General features: G+C 44.5%; 1 protein-coding gene across 1 annotated transcript in view; it reads right to left on the reverse strand.

Moving 5' to 3' along the window:
- LOC139385543 (seizure protein 6-like) overlaps positions 1–14,102 on the reverse strand; it is a 136,683-nt gene that overhangs the window by 15,900 nt on the left and 106,681 nt on the right. The window contains exon 5 of the mRNA XM_071130689.1: positions 999–1,184. Within this exon, the coding sequence (XP_070986790.1) occupies positions 999–1,184 (186 nt within the window). The remainder of the gene's footprint in view (positions 1–998; positions 1,185–14,102) is intronic.

The following is a 14,102-nucleotide window of genomic DNA, read 5'->3' on the forward strand; positions in this document are numbered from 1 at the left end:
TGAAGGTAAGCTAGGTAGACACAAGGCTTAATTAAAGCAGAGCAGCAGCCTCAGCCTTAACCTGCTCTGTGGCACTCTGCCCTGCCATCAGTAATCATACCCTGGCAGACACCGTGCTGTGGGCTCTGGGACCACTGTCTGGCACGCAGGCACACCCACACGCACACACACACACACTGTATGAATGGTAGGAGAGAGAATCCTTATAATCTCTCCACACATTTTCTAAACTATGCCTTGACGATGCCCAACGCAAGGAGGGAGCCTCCCCGCTCTCCATTCAGTGTTAAAACAATGTAGAGACCCATTGTTCCAACCCAGGACTAAAACATTCACTCACTATTCATCACTGGTGCTCATCTGAGCACCAAAATGAGATCCTGCATCTAAACTGTCTGCTTCTAAACGGTCCTCCACCAGGGATTGAACCCTGTCTGAATCTGTGCTTGTTATGCAAGACGAATACAAGCAGAATCAAGAGGTGAACTTCTTGGAAGAGAAAATATGACGCAGTCCTTGGTTCGGCTGAGAACAACAACAAAAACGTGTCTTGTTTTGTTTAGTGCTTCACTTCTTAGAGGCGAGGCCTGACTGAAAAGGGCTGGCTGTTTAACATTCACCACCCCAGTGCAACAGACACTGCAGCTCACAATGATTAAACCCCAATTCACTTTTGAGCAACACTAAGCTGAGTGAGTGTGAGATCATTCAAGTGGTCTCACTGCTCCAGCGAGGACAACGTATTCATGTGGTTACACGTCTCACTTGTTGCAGAGGGAAGAACTGTGTTGATGCTCTGGTAGGAATAGTTACAGGACAAATCACATGTGAATTTGTTTTTGAAAGGCTATGTGATAAGGATTGAGAAGAGAAAAGTGTTTGTGTCTATTAATATGTTCAATAACTGTGGAGAAAGTATGTGTGCATAGCAAGGTCTACTGGTCCCATTGTGGTATTTGGGGGTGAGAGGTGTGTAGCTAGCTGCCCCCAGCCCTCACCGTGGCACTGCGGCTCCGTGCCGCTCCAGTAGGGGGTGCTGGCGTTGAGGCAGGTCAGTGTGTTGGTTCCCTGCAGCTGGTACCCAGTCAGACAGTAAAAGTAGGCCTCTCCACCAGAGTGGAGGCTGCTCACAGACACATCCCCACAGACCGGCCGCTGGGGAAAGGTACAGCTCAACACAAAGGCTGTGGGACAAGAGAGAGGGAGGGGGGAGAGGGTGGAGAAGAGAGAGAGAGAGTGAAGGAGGGGAGGAGAAGAGAGAGACAGGGAGGGGGAGAGGGAGGATGAGAGAGAGAGAGAATGAGAGTTGGACACAAACGGCGACTAACAGCGTTCACGCTGACTCAAAATAAAAGTGTAAGTACAGAAAACACTTTCTTGTTCATCATAAAGACTTTTAGAGGAAGGGGAACCAAACCTAAAGTATATTTAGAGAGAGGTGTGAGGATGAACACTGACAGGTCATAGACCCTATCCTACCAGAGTGCATGTCTATAGGATCTGTGTTATTCCAGAGCATAACTTTAGTGTCTCAGCATGATGGATTGGTCTGGTCATATTTTATTTTAGTTATTATTTTCACCTTTATTTAACCAGGTAGGCAAGTTGAGAACAAGTTCTCATTTACAACTGCACCCTGGCCAAGATAAAGGAAAGCAGTTCGACACATACAACAACACAGAGTTACACATGGAGTAAAACAAACATACATAATACATTAAAAAAATAAGTCTATATACAATGTGAGCAAATGAGGTGAGATAAGGGAGGTAAAGGCAATAAATAGGCCATGGTGGAGAAGTAAATACAACATAGCAATTAAAACACTGGAATGGTAGATTTGACAGTAGATGAGTGTGCAAAGTAGAAATACCGGGGTGCAAAGGAGCAAAATAAATAAATAAATACAGCAGGGGAAGAGGTAGTTGTTTGGGCTATTTATAGATGGGCTATGTACAGGTGCAGTGATCTGTGAGCTGCTCTGACAGCTGGTGCTTAAAGCTAGTGAGGGAGATAAGTGTTTCCAGTAGTTAATTCCAGTCATTGGCAGCAGAGAATTGGAAGGAGAAAGGAGGGAGGAATTGGCTTTGGGGGTGACAAGTGAAATATACCTGCTGTAAAGCGTGCTACAGGTGGGTGCAGCTATGGTGACCAGCGAGCTGAGATAAGACGAGACTTTAACTAGCAGGGTCTTGTAGATGACCTGGAGCCAGTGGGTTTGGTGACGAGTATGAAGCGAGGGCCAGCCAACGAGAGCGTACAGGTCTCAGTGGTGGGTAGTATATGGGGCTTTGGTGACAAAACGGATGGAACTGTGATAGACTGCATCCCAGTTTGTTGAGTAGGGGGTTGGAGGCTATTTTGTAAATGACATCGCCAAAGTCGAGGATCGGTAAGATGGTCAGTTTTACGAGGGTATGTTTGGCAGCATGAGTGAAGGAGGCTTTGTTGTGAAATAGGAAGCCAATTCTAGATTTAACTTTGGATTGGAGATGTTTTATGTGAGTCTGGAAGGAGAGTTTACAGTCTAACCAGACACCAAGGTATTTGTAGTTGTCCACATATTCTAAGTCAGAACCATCCAGAGTAGTGATGCTGGATGGGCGGGAAAGGAGCAGGTAGCGATCAGTTGAAGAGCATGCATTTAGTTTTACTTGTATTTAAGAGCAGTTGGAGGCCACTGAAGGAGAGTTGCATGGCATTGAAGCTCATCTGGACGTTTGTTAACAGTGTCCAAAGAAGGGCCAGAAGTATACAGAATGGTGTCGTCTGCGTAGTGGTGGATCAGAGACTCACCAGCAGCAAGAGCAACATCATTGATATATACAGAGAAGAGAGTCGGCCCAATAATTGATTGCATGAAACCAATGCTTTAACGGTTACAGAAGTCATCAAATACATCATATGCCTAATGGAGGCCATAAAACAGGCCTATCTGCCCTCCCTTCTGCCTCTTCATACAGGTACATTCATGACACACTACACACACATACAGTATGGCTTCCTAATGCTTATCATGCTCAACAGAATGCATTGCTTGGCTGAATACCCACTGAGGGACCTAGATCAATAACGGTACTGTTTTTTTGTTGTTTTTTTTAATCTGTGAACATGTAATAAGGACCAGGAGTACTGTCCTGTCTGTATACCAAGAATGACCCACAAGTGGATCTTTAACAAATAACTGTTAGTGTTTTTCCCCTCATCCCCAGCTATTTACAGAGATATGTGTGGACTTCGTTCCAGGCTGTGTGTCTGACTGTAATTGTTGCAGCTTCATTGTTAGCCTGTTGGAAGGCAGTGCAGCACTCCACCATTGATTCTGTCTCAAGGAGACGTTGCCTCTCCTCAGTAGAGAAAATATTACAGCAGTGGAGGCTGGTCGGAGGAGCTAGAAGAGGACAGGCTCATGCCACCAGCTTTCACTGATGTACAGTGCTTAAATAGGGTGATAAATCATATCCATTGACCTGGCTCAGCCCTGTCAACCACACACACACTCAGGAAGATGTTTGCTTCGCTCTGTGATTCCTCAAGCACACATAGAGATAAGAGAACTAGCAGGCATCTGACTGTGTTTCCTATTAGAGCAGTATTCAGACTAGTATTTATCTAGTCACCAGTGATGACTTCCGAAACCATCTTCTATCATCATTCACCCAGCTAGGTGTTATGAGCGTCAGTCTCAGCAGTAAATATCAAGGCTTACCGGGCTCTCATCTACTCTGTGAACTACTCAGTTTTAAATACAAGATAGAAGTGTCATCACAGCAGCGTTATTATGGTCTTTTCTCAAAGACAAATAGCCTTGCAACTGCAAAATTGTTATTTTTATGTCTCTTTTTCCTGTCTCAAAATACAAAATAATTTTCTTAGTTTAACCAACGCGAGATAGCTTTTAACTTAACCAACTCTTACGTTGTTGTCCAACCCCAAATACTTCCTCCTAGAAATTAAAACCCTTTGGTGAGCTGGGTACAGGATTTCTCTAGGGAAATGTCTCTGTCTGACACGTTTCTGTGTCCAAGGGGGAGGGAGGTGTGTCACCCAACAACTAGGAGATAAGTGTTTTCACGAAGTGGAGAGAATTTGATATGGTTTTAGCAGGTGACACTAATAAGCCAATAACAAGGTACATTTTTGTAATTTAGCAAAAGCTCTTATCTAGAGCGACTTATAGGAGCAATTATGGTTAACTGCCTTGCTCAAGGGCACATTGACAGATGTTTTTCACCTGCTCTGGGATTAGAACCAGCAACCTTTCAGTTTCTGGCCTAACGCTCTTAACCGCTGGGCTACCTGCCATAGAGGAGGTGATGCCTGTATTAGGGTACCCATAGAGGAGATGACTCCTGTAACAGGGTACCCATAGAGGAGGTGATGCCTGTAACAGGGAACACAAAGAGGAGGTGATGCCTGTAACAGGGTACCATAGAGGAGATTATGCTTTTAACAGGGTACACATAGAGGAGATGATGCCTGTAACAGGGTACACATAGAGGAGATGATGCTTGTAACAGGGTACACGGAGGAGATGATGCCTGTAACAGGATACACATAGAGGAGGTCATGCCTGTAACAGGGTACACATAGAGGAGATGACTCCTGTAACAGGGTACCCATAGAGGAGATGATGCCTGTAACAGGGTACATAGAGGAGATGATGCCTGTAACAGGGTACCATAGAGGAGATGATACCTGTAACAGGGTACCCATAGAGGAGATGATGCCTGTAACAGGGTACCCATAGAGGAGATGATGCCTGTAACAGGGTACCCATAGAAGAGATGATGCCTGTAACAGGGTACCCATAGAGGAGATGATGCCTGTAACAGGGTACCCATAGAGGAGAGGATGCCTGTAACAGTATACCCATAGAGGAGAGGATGCCTGTAACAGGGTACCCATAGAAGAGAGGATGCCTGTAACAGTGTACCCATAGAGGAGAGGATGCCTGTAACAGGGTACCATAGAGGAGATGATGCCTGTAACAGGGCACCCATAGAGGAGATGATGCCTGTAACAGGGTACCATAGAGGAGAGGATGCCTGTAACAGGGTACCCATAGAGGAGATGATGCCTGTAACAGGGTACCATAGAGGAGATGATGCCTGTAACAGGGCACCCATAGAGGAGATGATGCCTGTAACAGGGTACCCATAGAGGAGATGATGACACATGCTGTACAGTTCAGTTTAAGTCACACTGCGTTTCACAGGAGCTCCTCTGAGTGTAAAACTTGGGTCCAGGTCTATCGTCTTGGGCCTTACTGGCTGGGTCTTCCCACACTTAAAAACCAATGGCGAGAAAAGGCCAGAAAGAGTGGGCCATGCAGACATAGAGAAGAGGCCTGCTGCTGGCTGCTGTCTAATCTTTCTAGTGCATGCGATTTGAAAGTTAAAGTGCTCCTCGGAGTCAATGAGCCAATGAGCATGGCCCAGTCCCCTCTGCTATCCATTTTATTTATGGTTTATTGCAGGCTGTGGCGGGCGTATCAGCGCAGCGGGTTCTGGCTCAGGGGCGAAGGCATGGGGGTGTTGTTATAGCATCATCACCCCGCCGTTTCTGTTTCAATTAGACTAATAAAGAGAGTGCACTGGAGGCTGGCCTAACGTGGAGCTGATCCTCCAGGTACTAAATCACACTGGAAGCCAGCCTCCTCCTCTTCACTGTCTACACAGTCTTCCCCTCCTACTGTGTTATAGAGGCCATAAAATTAGATGGGTTCAGACTGGTAACGATGCTGTTGGAACAACTGGCTTGGGAGATTAGCTGACGGCTAAGTAGCACTAGCAGATTCAATGGCCATGTTTATATTCTGAGAGGCCCTCAACTCCCCCCGGAGAGATATGATAGAGTGCACACTGGGCTGTAGAGCTCAGTCCACATTTAGGACACCACACAGGGACAGAGGAACCAAATCTAGCCAAAATACGTCACCATGTTTTTACCAAAATTCTAACTTTACAGTGTTGTCTGTAAAACTTTGTCACTACGAGAGCTTTGGACTATAAGGTTCTATCTGCAAAAATAGATTCTGACATAATTGGATTTAAAAAAAAATGCAGATAGAACCTTATAGTCCCAGGCTTGTACAAGCCAGAACAGCTAATAGTGCAGGCATCTAGCTCCTGTTTCTGTAGCGTGAGGCAGCATGATGTACAAGTACCCCTGCTGTACAGGATGCTAGTCTATCACAGGGCCTTACCCCCAATCAACAGTATCTCCTTAATGCTGAGTGCCAAAGTCAAGATGCATCAGGTCCCATTATTTTACAGTCTTTGGTATGACTCAGCCAGGTTCTGAACTCACGACCTTTCAATGCCAGGGCAGACACTCTAACTACAAGGCTAGTGAATTAGTAAGCTAGTGACTAGGTAAAGACATTACCAACCTTCTCACAACCTAGTTGTAATGAAGTGTTAGCAGAATTCTCAGGCTAGTTTTCCCTCCTCAGGTTCCTGCTCTGCCAGAACTTAAACATGTTCACAATCCGTGGTCACCCTACCAAACCAAACGTTGAAGACACTGTTAAGCGCCCAGTCTTATTACTGATTCCAAACACACTCTCGTTTCGTAGCACAGAAGAAATGCAGAACGGGTGGCAGTTTGCCATCACAGAGGTCACCGCAGTCCCCTAGCCATTTCGCTCTGCCTGCAATCAGAGAGAGGCCTGGGGCCTCATTTTTCAAACGGACGTACGATCAATTTTGATTTTAAGTATGACTTACGCAGAAAACCACATATAAGTAGTTATTTATAAAACCTTTGACGCGGAAATAATCTTCTCTCTACGCAAAGTCTAGACTTGATGTAAGTGATTTTCCTGCTGGTTATGTATTATGTATTGCAGTTAGGAATGATCAATTAAAGGTGTGAGGAATTAATTGCCAGACGCAAGGTGTTCTGAATTAAAAACAGGATGTGATGGGCCTCCCGGGTGGCGCAGTGGTTAAGGGCGCTGTACGCAGCGCCAGCTGTGGCATCAGAGTCCTGGGTTCACGCCCAGGCTCTGTCGTAACCGGCCGCGACCGGGAAGTCCGTGGGGCGACGCACAATTGGCCTAGCGTCGCCCGGGTTAGGGAGGGCTTGGTCGGTAGGGGTGTCCTTGTCTCATCGCGCACCAGCGACTCCTGTGGCGGGCTGGGCGCAGTGTACGCTAGCCAAGGTGGCCAGGTGCACGGTGTTTCCTCCGGCGCATTGGTGCGGCTGGCTTCCGGGTTGGATGTGCGCTGTGTTAAAGAAGCAGCGGCTTGGTTGGTTGTGTATCGGAGGACGCATGACTTTCAACCTTCGTCTCTCCCGAGCCCGTACGGGAGTTGTAGCGATGAGACAAGATAGTAGCTACTACAACAATTGGATACTGTGAAATTGGGGAGAAAAAACAGGATGTGATGTTCTATAAATACTGTGTGAAATTAGAAAAAAAGCAACCATGGCTGTTCTTGCGTTATTGGAAGACATTGAAACCGTGCTTGTAGAAGGGAGAGAGTTTTCAGAGACTTTCTTCAAATTACTTTTTATGAGCATGAAGTCGCTATCGTCTCCCAATAAATGTTCTGTTAGATTTGTGAGCAGATTTAGCCCCTAATCTGGAAAGGAAGACACGCCGTACCCGTATATGTCCAAGTACTGTCCACTCTGGGATTCCTCGCTACTGGGACATCCCAGAGGGAATGAGTGACAGGTTGGGTATATCACAGCCATCATTCAGCCGCATCCTGCCACAAGGGATCTCGTCTTCCAAAAAGTTTGCTTTTCTCTTTTGGTCCATGGTTATTCCTGACTAAACCCTCATTTGTGCTAGCATTCTATAAGGGGAAATCGCTGATTGTAAGGCACGTTCAGGTGCCGTCAATTTTAAGTTAATTTTAGATTTATAGATCACAGCTGTGTAAGTTATAAATGGGCCTCTTAGAACCTGCGTAAGCAAGGTTTTTTATGCTCAGTATCTTTTATGAATCCAACGTAAGCACACTGTCGGGAATGATAACTCGCTAACAGAGACTAATGGTCTATTAAAACTCCTGTATTTTACATGACCTAATGGAAGATGCATCCTCCTCCACACCATCCACGGGCATTAATTATGAAACACAGAGGGGATTCATTTGCAGCCAGGCTTATCAGGTCTCATTGAGAATAACCGTGTGTGACAGGGTCACTGAGGAGAGAGGACAGGGGCACATGGGAAATCTGTTTCAGTGTTTAGATTGGATTAAACGCTGCCTCACATTAACCCCACAGAGCAGGGAGAGCAAAGGAAGGATTAAATTACCTTTCAGACCCGTGACTGTGTGTCTGAAGGCCCCTATGGGATATGCAAGATGAGGTGGTGTGGAAGGGGCGTCCTTCTGCCCATCATGGAAAGGAGAAAACACCTGCGAGAATGACATTTAATTTACCTGGCAAATAGCATGCATTTCTATGCCACATTTCCATTTTGGGAAATAGTGTACCATATTTATGTACACTTAAATTCATGTTAAGAGCAGACAGAAAGTTTTAGGGACCAACAGAAATCAATTTTTATCTATTTTAATTTTGATTTCATAGCTTCATACTCTTACGTTTAACAGGCTGACTACACCGCTGGCATCGCATGCACGAGCGTTGCAAAATAAATGTAGACATACATGTTATTCAATTATTGCACCCACACTCCACGCGTGCGCCAATGAGCATCTGCGTTGCCAAGAGCTAAAATAGAAGTCAGTTCTATTCTGACGCAGATCGCTCTGCAAGTCCTGCCTCTCCCATCTCCTCATTGGTTTATAGAAGCAGGTACCCACGTGCCATCTCCTCATTGGTTATATTCACTTGGGTGACTGAAAGACGAACGAGGTCAGTGCCGGTAATGCAACTAATTTATGAAAGTTGCCAATCGCAATATAAAGTCAAGAGAAGAAAAAGCCTGGAAGGAAGAGAGATGACTAGAAAGGAGTCGGTTTACCTTTTTATGTGTGGATTAATTGGCGGAGTAGAGGACCTTGTGCATTTCAGGTAAAATAACAACTCAATGTTTAATTCCCAGGACAAATTAGCTAGCTAAATAAGACAAATTAACGAGCAAGTGCAAGCTAGCTAGCTAAATTTCCATTAATGTTTAATGCTTTTTGACCTGTCCGCAAATTAATATAATTGGTTCAGAGTTTGTTTTGATATTTTAACCTGCGTGTCGTGATCGCGTTTGGTGTGGGCGGACAAAATACACGATGGCGCTCGCGCGCAATGGCGCACGCGCTCAGCCGGTTTGAGTTCGGTGTTGGGTTTTGGTTCCAGGATGTAGCCTAGTTTGTCATTCAGACATGAAAACAGAGAAACATAGACTTCATAGAGACACAAGTCTACCACGTTCCCATGGAAATACTACAGTAGCAACCCACACACCTCTTATTCCCACTCAAACCTCAGGTGCCTAAAGCACAAAGGCAATAAAAGGCTCTTGCTTCATTAAATTTACAGCATGCTGTGATGCTCTCTCGGTAACGGGCGAATGGTGTAATAATATGAGTCCATGAAATGTCTCACTACAGCAGAGCACCATGGAGCTGCTATAGGAGCTAACTGCCAGCAAATATAATAACTTCATTAAAAGTGAATAGACTATTGGTTGCCAATGCAGTTAAAAACCCATGGTCCTCAGTTTTTATATGGCTTTGCTAATGAGATTGTGATGTGGGGTCTACAAAGAAAAGGCCCGAAGAGAGAGAGGGAAAGGCCCAAGTAGCAAAACTTCAGGAGGTTCACTTGGAATGACTGAAATACGGACTGACTGGACACATGGATGGTGTGTTTCTATGAAATGTTGGGGTTTGATTGAGGTTTATTCCACGCTCACTGGGCATCTACCAAAGTCTTACACAGAAAAAGTAGCCCTACATTTTGTTTATTTTAAGCTTAGCTGGATGATTAGCCGTAGGTTTGGGTTATTCTGAGGTGGCCTGGATGGTTCACTATCACTAACAGACTTAAAACATCCCATCATCACAGACTAATCTGTGGGGACAGAATCATTAGGATGCAAACACATGAAAGGCAGTAGAGGCGAATCGGTCATGCTACCGCTCTGAGTGGGGTGGTGATTATGCTAGGCATAATAATGCGTGGCTGACATGTTAATGTCTTCACTTCTGCTCTGCTGTGGAAATATGTAGACCAGAATCAGGATGCACATGGCCTGTTAATCAACCCTGATAGGGAACTGCAATGACAAACATTCCCATTAACTTTTCTCTGTGACTCTTTTGCTTATTTTTTGTTATATTTTATAGGTACCTTACACATTAGAGCTATAGAGTTAGCAGTTTGATAGTACTTTGGAATTTGGTGCATTTTTTTAACCTTTACCTTACAAAACAAAATGACTTTAATAATCCTAACGGTAGTTCATTCATAATTCCACTGCTGTTTATTCACAGACAAGCCAGGTTATTGCTGTTAAGCAGGGTTTGGTTCTTATCAGTCCTTGCCTTGTTTATGCTTGACCTGCTCTTTAAAGTACTTCATTCTGTTTGCTACCATTGCATTCCATGCCATTTCCCTTCTTATTAAATACTAATGTGTTGGTAACTGAATTTAGTAAGAATCTATTCTGTTCTACAATTAAGTTCAAATGAAATCCTCTGGCTGTAATTACTTCTCAACAATAGTTGAATAATAAGGAGATGGATCACTGTTAACTGGGCGAGGACAAAGTGAATTTTAAAAAGATCATTATATCAGTGGAAGTTTGAAATCAATTTGCCACCACTTTAATGGTTTTCATTAAAACAGGATTAAGTGAAACATGGGGTTCTTTCTACAAGAGAATGATTATTAACCAGACTGGTAGGTTACCAGACAGTGGAAAAGTAGAGAGGAAGAGAGAGAGAGAGAGAGAGAGAGAGAGAACGAGAAAGAGAGGGAGTGAGAGTGAGAGTAAGAGAGAGAGAGAGAGAGAGAGTGTGTGAGAGGGAGGGAGGGAGGGAGGGAGGGAGGGAGGGAGGGAGGGAGGGAGGGAGGGAGGGAGGGAGGGAGGGAGGGAGGGAGGGGAGAGGAGAGGAGGAGGCCGACTAGACAAGAGTACACAGATCAGAAGAGGAGGAGGAGGATGAGGAGTAGTGTTGAGGGTCAGTGGGTCTTAATCTTGCGTCATTCAGTGGCAGCATTTCTGACATGTTTGTCTGACAGGGTGTCGGGGGACGCTTGTCTAACGTACTGCACATTAAATCACACTTGTCTAACGGTGGCTGTGATGTGAAGTGTGTCTGAAGACGGCCACAAGGGACAAAGGAGTTTGACAGAGACACACTCCAATTCAATCCCACTGCTCTCTCTGTCACCACTCACACATCAGCCACACTACTGTGTCTGCTACTGACTCATGTCAATCTAAAATGCTCTCCTGTTCATACAATACTTTACAGTTCTAATCATATACACTACAATGGTTTCCCTACTCCACCACAAGTAATCATCAACACAATCATTATGGTTCTGCATCGCCACTGCTATTCAGGGTTCAATAGCAATGGAGTCTGGGCCTGAAGGCCTTGTACTTATTGAAAAGGGTCCATTTTTAACCTTTAATCTTCTAGAGAGGTTCTCAACTGGTTTGTCTCAGGACCCACATTTTCTATAGAAGATTGCTGTGAGCATCTTGTCAATTGTTGGAAGCTTCATGGTTTGTTCTGAATTACAGTGATTTTTTTTTTACATTGATCTGTTAGCAGAGATAGCGGGTTCAAACTTATTACAGTATTTATGAAAACCGTGTCGTCTAATCTTACATGCCCTTAGAGGGCGTGTCAAAACTATAACCGCTGTATCGCTGAAATTGGGCATACATTTCTAAGCTGAGTTAAGTCACTATTGACCGTTTTGGCAAGCACTCCGCCCTTATCCATATTTCATCTGTGGAATAATTTAGATGTATTTGTTGAAAGGAGAGGCAGCAGAGACCTAATGCCAGGCAGGCAGACTAACAGCAGTATTTGGCAAGAGACTAAGAAACACAGTGATGTTTGGGAGAGTGAAGGGTGAAACAAATATTGTTTTCCACATTAAATCACACAAGCTATACTGGTAATACTGATCTGATCTGCCTGGGCTACAGTCACATTCATTTTCAATCAGAAAATTAGATGTGTGTTATTTAATGCTAAATCCATACACTGTACAGAGCATTCAGAAAGTATTTAGACCTCTTCCCCTTTTCCACATTTTCTAACTTTACAGAAGCCACTCCTCAGTAAAAGACACATGACAGCCCGCTTGGAACTTGCCAAAAGGCACCTAAAGGACTCTCTGGTCTGATGAAACCAAGATTGAACTCTTTTGCCTCAATGTCAAGCGTCACGTCTGGAGGAAACCTGGCACAATCCCTACGGTGAAGCATGGTGGTGGCAGCATCATGCTGTGGGGATGTTTTTCAGAGGTAGGGACTGGGAGACTAGTCGGGATTGAGGGAAAGATGAACGGAGCAAAGTACAGAGAGATCTTTAATGAAAACCTGATCCAGAGCACTCAGGACCTCAGACTGGGGCGAAGGTTCACCTTCCAACAGGACAACAACCCTAAGCACACAGCCAAGGCAACGCAGGAGTGGCTTCAGGACAAGTCTTTGAATGTCCTTGAGTGGCCCAGCCAGAGCCCGGACTTGAACCCAATTGAACATCTCTGGAGAGACCTGAAAATAGCTGTGCAGCGACGCTCCCCATCCAACCTGACAGAGCTTGAGAGCATCTGCAGAGAAGAATGGGAGAAACTCCCCAAATACAGGTGTGCCAAGCTTGTATCGTCATACCCAAGACTTGAGACTGTAAATACTGCCAAAGGTGCTTCAACAAAGTACTGAATAAAAGTGATGTTTCAGATTTGATTTTTAATACATTTTCAAAAATTCTAAAAACGTTTTTTCTTTGTCATTATGGGATATTGTGTGTAGGTTGATGAGGGGAAAAAAGTCAAGGGGTCTGAATATTTTCAGAATGCACTGCATATGTAGTATGTGTGTGGATGGTTCTGGGGTTGGCCCTGATCTGGCCCAGTCTCTGCACCATCAGAGGCACTGTCTCAGTGGGGAAGCGATGGAGGGGCTGATAAACAAGTGTGTGAGAGACAGAGAGTGATATGGAGCTGGAGTGGTACCCCAGGGGGCAGCCTGTGGAGTTCTGAGACGAGGGGACGACACAGACAGATGTGGCTGTCAGTAGTGAGACGTCACCAAGGGTGAGGGGAGCCTGGGGAAGGACATGTTTCTGTCGACTGCCCTCTACTCTAACTTGTGTATACATGCATGGCACTCGCTCATGCACACAATCCCTCTACCTATTTCTGTCTCTCATTCTCACTCTCCTCCATCTTCATCTCTCTACTTCTCTTAGGTGTCTAACTTCTACTAACCACCTGGCAAATCACTTGATGATAATGATGATGAAGCCCCAATACTCTCAGATAATGGTTATAAAGAAAAGGAGACAAGGAAAGGAAACAAGTGTTTTGGTAAGTTTCGTGCTGAGCATCACATTCTCTCGCAAGTCTGTGAAAGGTTGTTACTAAACAGCTGCCAAGGGGAGGTGTTGGAACAAGGTCTTGATCACGATCACTGATCAACTTTATCCAAAATCTGTGTGGAGATTGTTTTCCTCCATTTGATTCTTGTTTTGCTCTTGTTTCATTGATCTTTCTCCCAGAGCAGCTGGTAAATAAAGACTCTCTTCACTGATAGATGACGATGATATTACCATGTTTGAAATCTATCTGCACGCAGTTACTGCTCTTATGACTGCTGGCCAAATGGGAGATGGTAGCTGAAGCATTGATAACCATCAGTGTTTCCATGCCAATAGAGCTACAGTACACTGTGCCAGAAATAGACTCTCAGAACTGGCCTGCTACACTAGATGACTAACATACAGTTCTAATGGTGTATGATGAAGTAGAGCAAATTATCAGTACCAGTCAAAAGTTTGGACACACCTTCTCATTCAAGTTTTTCTTAATTTTTAAAATATTTTTTACATTGTAGAATAATAGTGAAAACTATGAAATAACACATATGGAATCATGTAATAACCAAACAATTGTTAAAGAAATCCAAATATATGTTCATAACTTTA

Source organism: Oncorhynchus clarkii, chromosome 27 (assembly GCF_045791955.1).
Source record: "Oncorhynchus clarkii lewisi isolate Uvic-CL-2024 chromosome 27, UVic_Ocla_1.0, whole genome shotgun sequence".
Classification (NCBI taxonomy): Eukaryota; Metazoa; Chordata; class Actinopteri; order Salmoniformes; family Salmonidae; genus Oncorhynchus; species Oncorhynchus clarkii.